Genomic DNA, 16361 nt, shown 5'->3' with positions numbered 1-16361 from the left:
TTGAATGATACTGAAATTAATGGTTGCTATGTATATACCGGTGCCTGTGGCATTTCTTTTTCTGTGATCCTCTTTCCAGGTTCCAAAAATTGTAATTCTTCAGTAGAACTACGTAAATCCATTGCACCCTCCTCTCTATATCCTAATACGCCGGAATCCTGTAAAGTACCAGTGCCGACCTGTAAAAAACAAAAAAACACTACAGGTCTTCCAATAGTGACGTATACCAATATATATTTAAACATGGATTTCTGTATGTCTTTCTGATTCTTATAGACTTGGAAATTACAGAACTGATCGGCATGATAATTCGTTTTTTTTTTATCCAAAATATATATTTTTATTAAGGCTCATATGGCGTCAGCCTAACGGGGCCGGGAGTTCAATATTTCGACAATGTTTGCTTACAACTATGTTAGTAATATGTAACCGATTACTCGCGGTTGGTTCGAGGTTAGTATTACAAGTGTTCTCATAATTGGTATGTTGCAGTCTTCGATGCTCTATACGTGTGCCCGACACGGGATACTTCCTATTGGGATGCAGCTGACCATTAATCAGCAACGCCCTAGTCTGTACCCCATATCTAGCGTGGTGCGTCTTTCTCGACTCGAGGAATCCAGGATAGAATGGTCACTAACCGGCGCAATCATCAGCTCGTGTAGAGTTGTCATGAGCGGTACAATCTTTGGCTCTAGTTAAATGATCAGTGGACTGCACAACCTTCGGCCCGTGCATCTGTAAAGAGTGTGTGTATGTATTGCCGCGACTAAGTAAAAGTTTATCGATCGGATAGGAGGGATATGAAACGGGGACACAACGAAGGAAACATCATTAAACGCTGACATCGGCGTTTCTGAGGAACAGATATAGATGAAGCAGAAGATCAGGATCCCGGCTACCTAAGATATCCCGGACGGGGATATTCGATTGTCTACCTTGTGCTCTCAGTGCTCCAGAGAGCTGAGAGCGAGCAGCATGGAACCGGATACACGACCAGACAACATGCTCGATGTCGTGGTAGTCATCGCCACAGTCACAAAGATTGTTTGCTGCGAGCCCAATGCGATAGAGATGCGCGTTTAGGTTGTAGTGATTGGACATAAGCCGAGATATCACGCAAATGAAATCACGACCTACATTCAATCCCTTGAACCATGCACTCGTCGAGACCTTAGGGATAATCGTGTGTAACCAACGACCGAACTCATCACCACTCCACATGCGCTGCCAACTTACGAGCGTATACTGACGAGGAATGTGGAAAAATTCATTATAAGCAATTTGCCTTTCAAAAAGTGTGCCTTCTAAAGCGCCCACCTTAGCTAGCGAGTCCGCTTTCTCATTCCCCGGAATCGAGCAATGAGAGGGAACCCATGCTAAGGAAATCTTGAATAATTTTTCGACCAAAACACTTAATAGTTGTTTTATTCTTGTCAGGAAATAAGATGAGCGTTTATCAACTTTCATTGAGCGGATTGCCTCTATTGAGTTGAGACTGTCTGAAAAAATAAAATAGTGGTCGATGGGCAATGTTTCAATGATCCCTAATGCGTAATACATCGCACCCAGTTCAGCGACATACACGGAACAAGGATCTTTGAGTTTGAAAGAGGCATTGGAATTTTCATTGATGATGCCGAAGCCAGTGGACCCGTTTATGAATGAACCGTCAGTAAAGAACATTTTATCAGATCTAACTTTCCCATATTCTGCCGAAAATATCGGCGGAATAGAATCGGAGCGTAGGTGATCTGGGATTCCATGGATTTTGACGTAGAACTACGTCTTTCATTAAGGGTGTCAAATCAGAAAACAGGTCACTTTTTTATGAAATAAAGTTAACGTTAATAACTATTTTTGCCGCGAACAAATTTTGGCGATTTACATGCTAAACGAATAGGAAATTCCGTAAGATTTGTTTAATATGCCATACATTAGAATTCCCTGGTTAGTAAATGATTAAAATTCATGAAAACTTTAAGTGTTTCCATTTTCCCATACATTTGTTCTGTCCATTTGTGTACTTTCCCGAACAGAGCTGTCAATAACGAGCAACTTATCGACGACCAACGGAGGGGAAATCGTAGGATTTGAAGTCTCCGTGAACAAAGGAAAAGTAGAAAAATGAAGGAGAATACTTGCCTAGAGTATAAACAGTGGATCTCGCTGAGGCAAACTTTCATTCGGCATCGGACTGTTGAGCAATCAGTCCGCTTTCGCTGCGCTTCGATCTAAGATTGGATCCCACCAGTGGTAATCCAACTTGGATATCGTCGTTTGATTTTTCTATTCGTTTTTCGCATTATTCGTATCGTGTGTTTTTCTTTCCGCGTCATAAATTGGACGCTTAGCGTAGTGTGTGATGAGCAAGAAGAAGAGGAAGGCAGGCTCGAGCCCTGTTTTCGAGGTTGTTATTAACAAAAAGAGTTTATTTCGCTTGTTTAGTCACCAAGAAAGTAAATGTTCTGGAATTTTGTATGTAACTTCCTCCACTAAGGGTGACAGCTGCGAGGCCAGTAATATTAACAGAAGCGTTTCTTTTTAGAATAGTGCAAAATGATGAGAAGTGTTTATATTCCTAGTAGTTTCAAGCCACCAATGTGTGGCTCTGTACGCATGCTATGGTGAACGCTTGTTTGGCGCTTGGTTTACGTTGCACGAACGATACCTAGAGGTGCGATTCTTTTGAGGCAATACTAAATAACATGTAACATGATATTTGATACTTGCAAGTGTTGTCATTGTTGTTGTTTCCATGCGGTGCCAAAGATATATTGATGTAGTTATTAGATATGGAATAATGGTGCTGGTGCAACTTGTATATAATCGACTGTAACTGAGTCTATGTCAATTTCGAAAAAGGCCACCGGAATAGCGTTCGAGGTAAATTTTCAATGCATTGACATGAAATAAATTGCGACATACGATTGTTTTGCGAGGGCAAGAATGAATCATCAATCAATTATCGTCAACTGATTCTACAATGAAAAAACCATTTCAGAGATTATTCTACTAAGCAGTTGGTTCTAAAATTTCTCAGCATTATAGAATAATATCCGAAGGTATAAACAAGCGACTTATATAAAATAACAGCGTAGTTCTACGTCAACAATGCGGTCGTATCTTGGACACAACCTCCTATAATTTTTTTGTCACATGGACAGATAAAAAATGACAGAGGAATTGCAGAAGTATGGGAAGCAAACTTGGTTGGAGATGCCTGGTGAAGGGTGCATGTCGTGGGTAAGGTACTCATGGTATAAAGACATAAAACTTGACTGAGGAGTCAGTTGGAGTAGATTTTCGAAGTTATCAATCACCAATGGATTCATGATCTTGCAACGAATGAGAAATCTGTAGGATAATTCTGTGAACCGAAGAGTAAGCGGGGATACTCCTGCCAACACTTCGAGACTCATCGTATGTGTCGAATGCAAACACCCCATGGCTATACGCAAGCAACGATATTGTATTCTCTCCAGCTTGAGAATATGAATCCTGGCAGCTGATCGGAAGCAAAAACTGCCATATTCTAACACTGATAATATCGTTGTTTTGTACAACTGAATGAGGTCTCCTGGATGGGCACCCCGCCATGTTCCGGTAATTGTTTGGAGAAAATTGATTCTTCGCTGGCATTTCTGTACACCCCCCAGGTACACTTAGAATCAAAATATACACCCAGGTATTTGAAAAACATAGAGTGTTGGATCGTTTTGCCGGATAGGTGAAGCTGGAATTGGGCGGGTTCGTGCTTCCTAGAAAAAACGACCATTTCAGTTTTCTCCGTAGAGAATTCGATACCCAGCTTGAGGGCCCACGTGAACAGATTGTTCAGGGTATCTTGCAACGACTTTTGCCGAACGTCGGGATTAGTGATGGAAATAACTCCATCGTCTACAAGTTGTCTCAGCGTGCAGTCTCTAGTTAGACAATCATCCATATCATTGACGTAAAAACTGTACAAGAGGGGGCTTAGGCAGGAGCCTTGTGGTAGGCCCATAAAACTGTGACGAGAAGATTTCGAGCTGCCATGAGAGAAAATCATGTGCTTTTCTGACAGTAAATTGTACAGGAAATTATTGAGAATTGGTGAAAGTCCACGATTATGAAGCTTCTCTGAGAGAATTTCCATGGAAACTGAATCAAATGCCCCTTTGATATCGAGAAAAACGGAATCCATTTGTTCTTTGCGAGCAAATGCGATTTGGATTTCAGAAGATAGCAGCGCGAGACAATCATTTGTCCCTTTACCTCGGCGGAAGCCAAACTGCGTATTTGACAGCAAATTGTTCGTTTCGACCCACTTGTCCAAACGAAGTAGAATCATTTTCTCTAACAATTTACGAATCATTCAGCTCGCGCAGTCCGAAGACATCGGTCGCAAATTTGTTCGCGTCTATTATAAAGTGGAGATTATACCGTTATCAGTTCGTGGCTGGTGAAGTTATTTCGCCCTAACGGGGTTCTCTTTATTGCGCGAGTGAGGAGAGCAGCAATCACTACCAGCGTGAGGAAGAAGTCCTCCACGGCGGACGCGGTGCGTGTGCCGTATCATCGCTGTGTGTGCTTTAGCATCGTCATCGATTCCATCATCGTGTTGTGGTGCGATATACCGTTGCATCTGTGCCGAGCGATTGCCACGCGGTTCGATTGAGACACCGCTTCATTTCATTCGCATTGGTGTGCGATTTAGGTATAATATATATTAGGTTTAGAAATACAAAAAAAATAAGAATTATATTATTTTATATCTGCCGTAATGGCAGAAGGTCATGTTGACATGGAGATTGAAACTACTGTTTCCTCCTCACTAGCTACAACGGGGGCTGGGAAGTCGCTTAAACGCGTTCCCCCCTCAGAAGATGTCTCTTCAGAGAAAGAGGTAATCTACCTTAACAAGCCCCCTTCAAGAAAATTGGCAAACTTTTCCTCTTCGCCCCCTCAATCTCCCGCTCCCGCTTCCGCTCTACTACCGAACTTGCCTCCCAGCCCTACTGATACCGCTCCCGTTCAACAATCGACCTCGTCCTCCCCCTCAGTTGTTTCCTCTCCTCGTGTCAAGGTCTATCCAGACGATGCACTTGGAGCTGGTCCATGGGTTGTTTTTTTCCGGCCTAAACCAAAAGGAAAGGCAATTAATGTCATTCAGGTTTCGAAAGATCTATATATTATTATATTCCTCCGTGGTCGAAATCTCTAAGGTTAGACCGAACAAACTGCGTGTTGTCGTGAGTGATCGGAAACACGCGAATGCAATTGTGATCGACGAGAGATTCTCCCTAGAGTATCGCGTCTACGTGCCCTCCCATGACGTAGAAATCTCGGGGGTGGTAACTGAAACTGGTCTGACGTGCGAAATGATAAAAGAAGGAGTTGGTAAATTTAAAAGACTCCCGTTGGTGGGTGTTAAAATTTTGGACAGCCGCCAACTAGGAAAAGTATCCCAAGAAGAGGGAAAAACTAAATTCACGCCGTCAGACTCGTTTCCAGTAACTTTTGCTGGTTCCGCTCTACCTGACTACGTCATGGTGGGCAAATTGAGATTGCCTGTGCGACTCTTCGTGCCAAAGCCCATGACTTGCCAAAAATGCAAGTCAGTTGGTCACACTTCAGATTATTGTGCCAACAAGGAGCGCTGTGCCACTTGCGGAGAGCAACATGAGGGGAACTCCTGCAGTGCGACTGAGCATAAATGTCCATATTGCGGGGGATCCCCACACGAGCTCTCAGTTTGTGAAACTTACAAGAGTCGCTGGGAGAAACAGAAGCGCTCTTTGAAGGAACGCTCGAAACGCACTTTTGCGGATATTTTAAAGGGCGCTTCGCCACTGGCCCAACAACAACAACCAATCAACACACAAAATGTCTTCGCCACGTTGCCCGTTGCCCGACACAGCTAACGGGGGCACACCGTTCATTTTCCAAGGGAATCCCCGGCGCAAAAATGTGACCACTCCCAAAGTTCACGGACAAGCCCCTCCGGTGATACCCCCTGTTAGCATGCCTAAAAAATCGAGTGCAGCGGACAAGCAAAATCAGGTTCCTCCTGGTTTCCGTGGGAATAATTCACCTTCGAATGGCCCAGCACTCGAGGGGACATCAAAAACCCCAACTGTCCCTGTTTTTCCGTCCAGTTCAACTTCCCAATCGGGATTTATAAAGTTGTCTGACCTTTTGGACCAAATCTTCAAGTGTTTTAATGTTTCCGACTCCATCAAAACCATTGTCATCTCAATGCTTCCAGTATTAAAGACAATTTTGCAACAATTGATGCAAACATGGCCCCTCCTTGCAATGATTATCTCTCTTGATGTCTAATTCAAATAGAGAGGTCGGAGATATCACCGTTTTACAGTGGAATTGTCGTAGTCTTATCCCTAAATTGGATACATTCAAATTTTTAATTCATAACTTCAATTGTGATGTTTTTGCTCTGTCCGAAACTTGGCTTTCTTCGCGAGATGATATCTCTTTCCACGATTTTAATATTATACGCTTGGACCGTGATGATAGATACGGAGGGGTGCTTTTGGGGATCAATAAGTGTCACTCATTTTTTAGAATTGACCTTCCACCTATTGGAGGGATCGAAGCTGTTGCTTGTCATGCAAACATCAAAGGCAAAGACCTCTGTATTGTCAGCTTGTATTGGCCTCCGAGAGCTGCGGTTAGCCGCAATCAACTTGTTGGCATGTGCTCACTCCTTCCTGAGCCACGATTGATCTTGGGAGACTTCAACTCTCACGGAACTGCCTGGGGGGAACAGTACGACGACAATCGTTCATTGTTGATATATGACCTTTGTAACAGCTTCAATATGACCGTTTTGAACACTGGGGAAACAACACGTGTACCTAAACCTCCTGCTAACCCAAGTGCTCTTGACCTCTCGCTTTGCTCGAATTCACTATCGTTAGATTGCAAGTGGAATGTAATCCAGGACCCCAACGGCAGTGACCACTTGCCAATCAAAATTTCCATCACCATTGGTTCGAATTCTTCTGAATCTATAAACATGGCATATGACCTCACAAGACACATTGACTGGAAAAAATATGCGGACGCAATTGCTCTAGCCATCAATTCCAGAGATGGTTTGCCTCCATTGGAGGAGTATAACTTCCTTTCTCGTTTGATATATGACAGCGCGGTTCGCGCTCAAACGAAACCCATCCCAGGCTCCACTTTTCGTCAAAGGCCTCCCAATCCATGGTGGGATAGCCAATGTTCCAAGCTTTATCAGGATAAATCGAACGCATTTAAAGCTTTTCGGAAACGTGGAACCATTGAGAATTTTCAAACGTATTTGCACCTTGAAAATCAGTTCAAAAATTTGATCAAAGGGAAAAAACGTGCTTATTGGCGAAATTTCGTGGGAGGTTTGTCACGAGAAACGTCAATGAAAAAATTATGGAAAGTGACTCGAAACATGAGAAATCGCTCTTCAACGAATGAAAGCGAAGAATATTCACATCGATGGATTTTTAATTTTGCACGGAAGGTTTGTCCCGATTCCGCTCCCGTGCAGAAAATTGTTCGAGATATACCACAAGATAGGTGCGATCTTGATTCTGAGTTTTCGATGGTAGAATTCTCTCTTGCTCTCCTTTCATGTAACAATTCTGCTCCAGGAACGGATAGAATTAAGTTCAACTTGTTAAAAAACCTCCCTGATGTGGCGAAACATCGCTTGTTGAATTTTTTCAATCGGTTTCTGGAGCATAATATTGTTCCAGATGATTGGAGACAAGTGCGAATTATAGCTATTCAAAAACCCGGAAAACCCGCGTCCGACTTCAATTCGTACCGCCCAATAGCAATGCTGTCTTGTATACGGAAATTGTTAGAGAAAATGATCTTGTTTCGCCTTGATCATTGGGTTGAAACGAATGGCTTACTCTCAGATACACAATATGGGTTCCGCAGGGGCAAGGGGACGAATGATTGTCTTGCGTTGCTTTCTTCAGAAATTCAAATGGCTTACGCCGAAAAAAAACAAATGGCTTCAGTATTCTTGGACATAAAGGGGGCCTTTGATTCTGTTTCAATAGAGGTTTTGTCAGACAAATTACACTCTCGGGGTCTGCCGCCTCTGTTGAATAATATGTTATATAACTTGCTTTGTGAGAAACAGTTGAATTTTTCTCACGGGGATTCGACAGTAAATCGGGTCTCCTACATGGGCCTCCCCCAGGGCTCATGTTTAAGCCCCCTTTTGTACAACTTCTATGTAAGCGACATCGACAATTGTCTTACACAAAATTGCAGCCTAAGACAACTTGCAGATGACGGAGTGGTGTCTGTCGTAGGATCAAACGAATCCGACCTGCAAGGACCCTTACAAGATACTTTGAACAATTTTTCAACCTGGGCCATTGGGCTAGGGATCGAATTCTCCACGGAGAAAACAGAGATGGTGGTTTTTTCTAGGAAGCATAGACCAGTAAAACCAAAGCTTCAACTTTTGGGTAAACCGATCACTCATGCTATGTCATTCAAGTATCTTGGGGTCTGGTTCGACTCCAAATGTACTTGGGGGGCCCATATTAGGTATCTGAGTAAAAAATGCCAACAAAGAATAAACTTTCTCCGTACAATTACCGGCACATGGTGGGGAGCCCATCCCGAAGATCTTATAATGTTGTATCGAACAACTATTCTCTCAGTGATGGAGTATGGCAGTTTCTGTTTTCAATCAGCTGCCAAAACACATCTCATTAAACTCGAGCGAATTCAGTATCTTTGTCTCCGTATTGCGTTGGGATGTATGCCCTCAACGCATACCATGAGTCTCGAGGTTTTGGCAGGCGTACTCCCACTAAAAGATCGCTTCAATTTATTATCTCTTCGGTTCCTCATCCGGTGTAAGGTTATGAACCCATTGGTGATCGGAAATTTTGAGCAGCTTATCGAGCTAAATTTTCATTCAGGATTCATGAGCTCATATCATGAATTCATCTCCATGCAGGTTGATCCTTCTTCGTATACTCCCAACCGTGTTTGTTTTCCTGACTACATCAATTCCTCTGTACATTTTGATCTGTTCATGAAGGAGAAATTCCAGATTATCATCGATCGGGGATCATTCCTACGATCTTCAATGCAAAGTATGGGCGTGTCAATTGTGATAATATGTACTTTACTGATGGGTCCTCTATGAATGAGTCCACAGGATTTGGAGTGTTCAACGAAATTTTTAGCACCTCCCACTGTCTTCAGAATCCTTGCTCTGTGTATATTGCTGAATTGGCAGCAATACATTGGGCGCTGGACAGCGTCGCCTCACGACCTGTTGAACACTATTACATTGTAACGGATAGTCTTAGCTCTGTCGAAGCTATCCGTTCAGTGAGGCCGGAAAAGCACTCGCCGTACTTCCTTGAGAGAATACGAGAAATTTTGAGTGCTTTATCCAGACGCTGTTGTGTCATTACCTTTGTCTGGGTCCCTTCACATTGCTCAATTCCGGGTAACGAGAGGGCTGACTCATTGGCAAAGGTAGGTGCAATTGAAGGCGATATTTATCAGCGTCAAATCGCTTTCAATGAATTTTATTCTTTAGTCCGTAAAAATACCATCGCTAACTGGCAACGTAAATGGAACGAAGATGAATTGGGCCGGTGGTTTCACTCGATTATCCCTAAGGTTAGCCTCAAACCATGATTCAAAAGTCTGGACTTAAGTCGGGACTTTATTCGCACCTTCTCTCGACTCATGTCCAATCACTGTTCGTTAGACGCGCTACTCTTTCGTTTTAATCTTGCCGATGGCAATATCTGTGCTTGTGGCCAAGGTTACCACGACATCGAACACGTTGTTTGGTCGTGCGAGGAGTATCTTGTTGCCAGATCGAATTTAGAAAACTCTCTTCGGGCTAGAGGAAGGCAGCCCAATGTGCCGGTGAGAGATGTGTTAGCTGGTTTAGAGCTTGATTACATGTCCCAAATATATGTCTTCCTAAAAGCTATCAATCTTCGTGTGTGATTGTCCTTATATCCTTACATTCTCCTTTTCCTTTCCCTTCGCGAGAAATCAAATCCCTTCTTACTAACAATAGAGTAAGGTGAAATGTAAATACATGTTAGATATAAGATAGGCTTAAGAATTGAGTATGATGAATGTGAGTGTGAACATTGTCAACATATCCTTATATCCCATCCTTTTCCTGAAACAAAATGTCACCCTTCTAAACTCGAGCAAGCCGCGAGTAATCGGTTCTCTACTTCATTAACATTAGAATTAATAAAAAATGTGTATATATATACTTGTAACTATACAAATAGGAGTTTGGCTCCTTTAAACTTATGTAACTGAGCCTGTAAAAATAAACGATTTAATAAAAAAAAAAAAACAATTTACGAATACAGGATAACATTGCAATCGGCCTATACGAGTTGTGATCGCAAGCCGGCTTGTTGGGTTTCCGTATGGCTATCACTCTCACTTGTCTCCAGTCATGTGGGACAATATTCAGCTCCAGAAACTTGTTGAACAAGTTCAGCAAACGCTGTTTTGCCAAGTCGGGAAGATTCTTCAACAAGTTGAATTTAATCTTGTCCGACCCCGGAGCTGAATTGTTACATGAGAGAAGGGCAATTGAGAATTCCACCATCGAAAAATTCTCATAATCGCTTTGAAGTGGAATGTCGCGTACGACGTTTTGTGCAGGAACGGTGTCGGGGCAAACCTTCCTTGCAAAGTTAAAAATGCAACGGTCAGAGTATTCCTCACTTTCGTTTGTATGGTTCCAGCCACGCATTTTCCTAGCCGTATTCCAAAGAGTGCTCATAGCGGTCTCCCTTGACAAACCATTGACGAACTTCCGCCAATATCCACGCTTTTTTGCTTTAATCAAACCTTTTAGTTTGGCTTCTAGAGCTTGGTACTTTAGAAACCATTCCACTAATCCAGTTTTCCTGAATTTTTTGAAAGCGGATGATTTTTCAAGGTAGACCTTGAACATTCCTTGTCCCACCAAAGTGATGGAGGACGACGTCGGAAAGTGGTAGCCGGTACACGTTTCTTTTGAGCTTGAAGTGCGCTTTCGTAAATCAAACTCGATATAAAGTTATACTCTTCGAGTGGAGGAAGTTCATGCATTGAAACAATTGCTTCAGATATTATTTCCGCAAATGTTCTCCAATCAATATTCTTCGTGAGGTCATACGAAATATTGACTGACTCACGAGAGCTTGATTCATTAGCGATCGATAAAATTATTGGTAGGTGATCACTACCGTGGGGATCTTGGATTACCTTCCACATGCAATCCAGGGATAACGAAGAAGAGCATAGAGATATGTCTAGCAAGCTTGCCCGTGCAGGAGGGTTGGCTATTCTGGTTGCTTCCCCAGTATTCAAAACTGTCAATTTGAAGTTGTCGCACAGATCATAAATCAAAGTGGCACGGTTGTCATCGTAGAGTGATCCCCATGCTGTTCCATGGGAGTTGAAATCACCTAAGATTAACTGCGGCTCCGGCATTGCCTCGATATTATCAAAGAACTGATAGCGGCCTACCGTAGTTCTGGGAGGGATATATATCGAAGCAATGCAGAGGTCTTTGCCATTGATTTGTGTCTGGCAAGCAACAACTTCAATGCCTGTCATCGATGAGAGAGTGACTCTATAAAATGAGTGACATTTTTTAATCCCAGTCCGCTTGGAACGTTCTTTTAAGGAACGCTTGATTTTTTTCCCCTCGTTGTATGTACACCGGGCATTGAGTAAGATCATGAGGAATCCCGCCGCAATGAAGACACTTGCGCTCTTTCGGGCAAGGATTCTCATCATGGCTCTCTCCACAATCTGCGCAACGTTTTTTTTTTGCAACAATAGGCGGCCGTGTGACCGAGTTGCATACATTTGTTGCATTTCATTACCCGGGGTACAAACAACCGAACAGGTAAACGAAGTGCACCTATTGCAACGTAGTTTGGAAGGGCGGAACCCTCAAATGTCACACGAAAAGAGTTTGTCTGATTGAGAACTCTTTTGTCATTTTTAAGTGACACAGATTTCAGTCGATCGCATGCAAGAATCTTCACACTTTTAAGTGAAGAGTTCTTGAAGCGACCAACACCATCGAGTATCTCTTTTCGAGTCAAACCCTTTTCGTTTATTACACCGTCTATTTCAACGTTGCAACAGGGTACGTATACGCGATACTCGATCGCAAAGAGATCACAGCGCGTTATTTCATTCGCTTGGGTTCTGCTGGAGACGACAACTCGTAATTTGTCTGGCCCCATCCGAGTAAACTCGGTAACTTCGGAAAATTTCTGTGTCAACTCTTTTGAGATGCGAATGACGTTAAGAGGTTTGGATTTTCGTCTAAAGTATACGATAAATGGGCCTTTGGCGCCATTAGAGTATTCTTTTAGACGAAAATCCTGCTTCTCGTCTTTTTCCTCATCTTCAGAGCTTTCTATCTCGTATACAGAATTTTCCTCCTCATCTTCTGTTTCATCCTCCTGCTCTTCAGGAGGAGGTTCATTATCTGATATATTCTTTGGAGTGGATGGGGGATCCTCTCCGTCCTCTGCCATATTAATAAAAACGAAGAAGTAGACAACTGTTCGATATGAACAGAATATAATAATTTGGAAAATATAAATTAGCAAAAGAAATTATATTTCTATATTAGTTATTGTTGAAAATTTTATTTATTTCAATTTTTGTTATTATGTGTAATTTGAAAATGACAAAAGTTCCAATAAAAGTTCAACGGTGATGTAAGAAATGAACACCCCTAATGCCAACGATTGCCGATATGATAAACACAAAGTTAAACAATGGTATAAATCGAGCACAGAAGCTATACAGAATGATGGAAGAGGTAAGAGGAAAATAAACTACTTGCCCCGCTGCTGTGTAGCGTGTGTGATGATGTGACTTGCTGCCGGATTGTCTCGATAGCGCACCACTTTTTATGAGCTTTACTCGCTCGCAGCGCACCAGATGAAAAAATACACACTAGAAACGGATGTAAAAAAACACCTGTATCGGATCAAATATAGGTTCGACCGATCTGCTTGCGAGTTGTCGAAGCAATGACCTTGGCTTAACGGTAAAGACTGATAATGATATCTGCCGTGAGATCCAGAGACGCAATATCAATGGAAGCCGTGTCTACTATGGTCTCCACAATTACTCGAGTATAAACAGACAGAGCAATCGTGTGAAATGTTCCCTGTATAAAATGATCATAAGACCGATTGTCCTCTACGGGCACAAAACGTGGACAATGTTCATAGAGGTCTATTCAGGTGTTTTTCTCAACACTGCTCTGAACTCTAGAGGATCATCATCGTAGAGTTTCTTTTCCTTGCATCAAATTCCTGGCCCAAATCCTTTTGGCTTTCTGCTTTTTCGGATAGTACCTTCAGTTCGAAGAACTTCTGCACAAAGTATTTTTATACACGGTCAACATGTAGGTCGCGATAAAATTGTGTAATGATAAATGCAACTGAAAACCTGAGACGAAAACTGCCAATAGAGAAGTCGATTTCGGATCAGTCACCTGTGAAATTCGGCTGTTTCTGACTGTTTGATGTGTTTTTATTTTTAAAGAAAGTGCCCAAACCGCGTGGGGCGTTTCACGGCATTTGGAGGCGAACGATGAACCACGAGCCCACGCAACTCAACGGTGAACCCAGTATTCATAAAGTGGCTAAACCAGGAAGACTACGCTAGGCAGAACACGTTGCAGAAATGTCGGTCAACTATCCTGCGGAAAAAGTCGATCAACGAAGGAAGCATACAGTATGGAATAGTGCTGATGGATCAAGTAGGAGAGGAAATGTAAATCACTACTTATATCAGGCGGATGAACGTGGTCAGTCGAATTCCCATCTAAGTTGTACGGTTGCACTGTTAGCTGAATAAAATGGAAGCAAAAAAACGTTTTATTAGCGTCGACGGAAGCTAAGTTTGTGCACAACAATTTGTCACACGATGTGGTTGATGTAATTGGTTCGAGATCTTCACTTGAGGATCGATGACCCAATAACTGTATCTGATGATAGTCAGTCTACTATCCGAGTTGCCTAAGATTGTCATGATCACGGCAGACTGAAGTATGAAGCTAAGTATCATTTCATTAAAGAATCTTAAGATCAAATGTATCGGAAAACGGGCGCAATAGGCTGATATAACGACAAAGGGACTTCCAGCGTCTTCCTCCAAGCATATATAGGGTTGGGGAAAAAGAAATGTCGTATTTCTGATCGAAATTTGACGCTTTATTTAACATACTTAAAATTATCCAATTTAAGTCAAATATGCGCCGTTTTATTCGCAAATTTGTTGCCATTTAGAAGGCAACTTCATTATCCCCCCCTTATAAAACCCCCCTCCTTATTTGCAAAAAACTCAGACAGCCAGTTTTCGCAAGCCTCTTCTGAGGCCAACTTAGTATCACCAAGAATGTTTGCATGGACCGGAAGAGATGATAATCACTTGGAGCCTGGTCCGGACTATACGGTGGGTGCAATAGGACATCCCCTCCGAGCTCCTGTAGCTTCTGTCGGGTCATCAAAGATGTGTGAGGCCGAGCGTTGTCCTGGTGGAAAACAACACCATTCCTATGTATCATTTCTAGTCGCTTCTGGTCAATCACCTGCTTCAAACGGTCAAGCTGCTCACAGTAGAGAACCGAGTTGAGGGTCTGGCCATAGTTGAGCAGCTCATAGTGGATGATTCCCTTCCAATCCCACCAAACACACAGCAAAACCTTCCTGGCAGTCAATCCGGGCTTGGCGATGGTTTGGGCCGGCTCACCGCGCTTCGCTTTAGGTTGTCGTACGTGATCCACTTTTCATCACCAGTCACCATCTTCTTCAAAAATTGGTTTCAGCAGTGCATCTCAGGCGTTGATTCGGTCTAAAAGATTTTTTTGCGTCAACTCGTGTGGCACCCATACATCCAGCTTTTTTTGGAATCCAATCTTCTGCAAATGGTTCCAAACGGTTTCATGGTCTATACCCAGTTCCTGGCCAATCGAGCGAGTGCTGACATGCCGGTCTACTTGGATGATTTCAACGATTTTATCGGTTTCCACGACGATTGGCCTACCAGTACGGGGTGTATCTTCGACAGCCACTACACCAAAAGGAAATCGATCAAACCAACGCTGTGCTGTGCGATTCGTTACAGTATTTTTTCGGCCGTTTTACCTCGCAGGAAGTAAAAACGTATTAATGGCGAATTTCTTGCTTGGTGGACTCCATCTTTGACGCGCTATAATTTGAGACTGAAAAGGACAATCACAACACTGTCAAAACGACACTTGTAGCACAGATTGTCTTTAAATAGCCGTATAGTAGGGTAGGGCGGGGCTAGTTGGCCATACGGGTAAGTTGGTCAGTGACGATATCTTGGAATCTGAGCGTCCAAAAAATAAGCGATCTTTGGATGAAAAATAGCTAAAACTGGTTAATAACCATGAAAAAAATTGGCTCAAACGTAGAACAAAGCGTTATTGCCACACAAATTGCTCGATTGAGAGCAACGCATATAAAATTTTGAGGTATGCCGTGTTGCATTACGCAAGCTATAAATAAAGATAGAAAGCATATTTTTTACTGCTAAACCCAGTGTATTTGAAACGAGACAACCACCACACAAACCACTTATAATATAATTGTCATATTAATATTTTTTGCTGTAAAATTTTCATTAAAGAAATGTCATCAAAAGAAATGCAAGCGGTTGTGCGTTGCAGGGATGCCAGGTGATTTTTTTTTCAAAAGTCTTGACATGGTACGAGAAAATGTCCTCACCATAATATCGGAGGAAAGTTCTTCACACAAAAACGGAACTGTGATAACTCTATTTGTTTATTTCAGCTTTGAAATTTTGGTTATAACTGAAACCATATCCATGAAACTAATTGTAGAAAAGGTATGTAATCCGAAAACCTTCGATTTGTGAAGTGGTCGTTTGAAATATCTAGGTTAATCTATTGTATAGTAAGGCTAAACTGATGGTTCATTCATAAACGGGTCCACTGGCTTTGGCATCTTCAATGAAAATTCCAGTGCCTCTTTCAAACTCAAAGATCCTTGTTCCGTGTATGTCGCTGAACTGGGTGCGATATACTACGCACATTGCCCATCGACCACTATTTTATTTTTTCAGACAGTCTCAACTCATTAGAGGCAATCCGCTCAATGAAAGTTGATAAACGCTCATCTTATTTCCTAACAAGAATAAGACAACTATTGAGTGTTTTGGTCGAAAAATTATTCAAGATTACCTTAGCATGGGTTCCCTCTCATTGCTCGAATCCGGGGAATGAGAAAGCGGACTCGCTAGCTAAGGTGGGCGCTTCAGAAGGCACTCTTTTTGAAAGG

At 42.4% G+C, this 16361-nt stretch overlaps 1 protein-coding gene across 8 annotated transcripts in view; it reads right to left on the bottom strand.

Annotated features, from left to right (window-relative positions):
- LOC129764659 (uncharacterized) overlaps positions 1-16361 on the bottom strand; it is a 35397-nt gene that overhangs the window by 7679 nt on the left and 11357 nt on the right. For all 8 annotated transcript variants that reach the window (XM_055763967.1, XM_055763973.1, XM_055763966.1 and 5 more), the window contains one exon: positions 39-179. In XM_055763967.1, coding sequence (XP_055619942.1) covers positions 39-179 — 141 coding nt within the window. The remainder of the gene's footprint in view (positions 1-38; positions 180-16361) is intronic.

This window comes from Toxorhynchites rutilus, chromosome 2 (genome assembly GCF_029784135.1).
Source record: "Toxorhynchites rutilus septentrionalis strain SRP chromosome 2, ASM2978413v1, whole genome shotgun sequence".
In the NCBI taxonomy this organism is placed as follows: domain Eukaryota; kingdom Metazoa; phylum Arthropoda; class Insecta; order Diptera; family Culicidae; genus Toxorhynchites; species Toxorhynchites rutilus.
The sequence above is the reverse complement of the archived record's forward strand: the minus strand, read 5'-3'. Positions and strand labels throughout refer to the sequence as shown.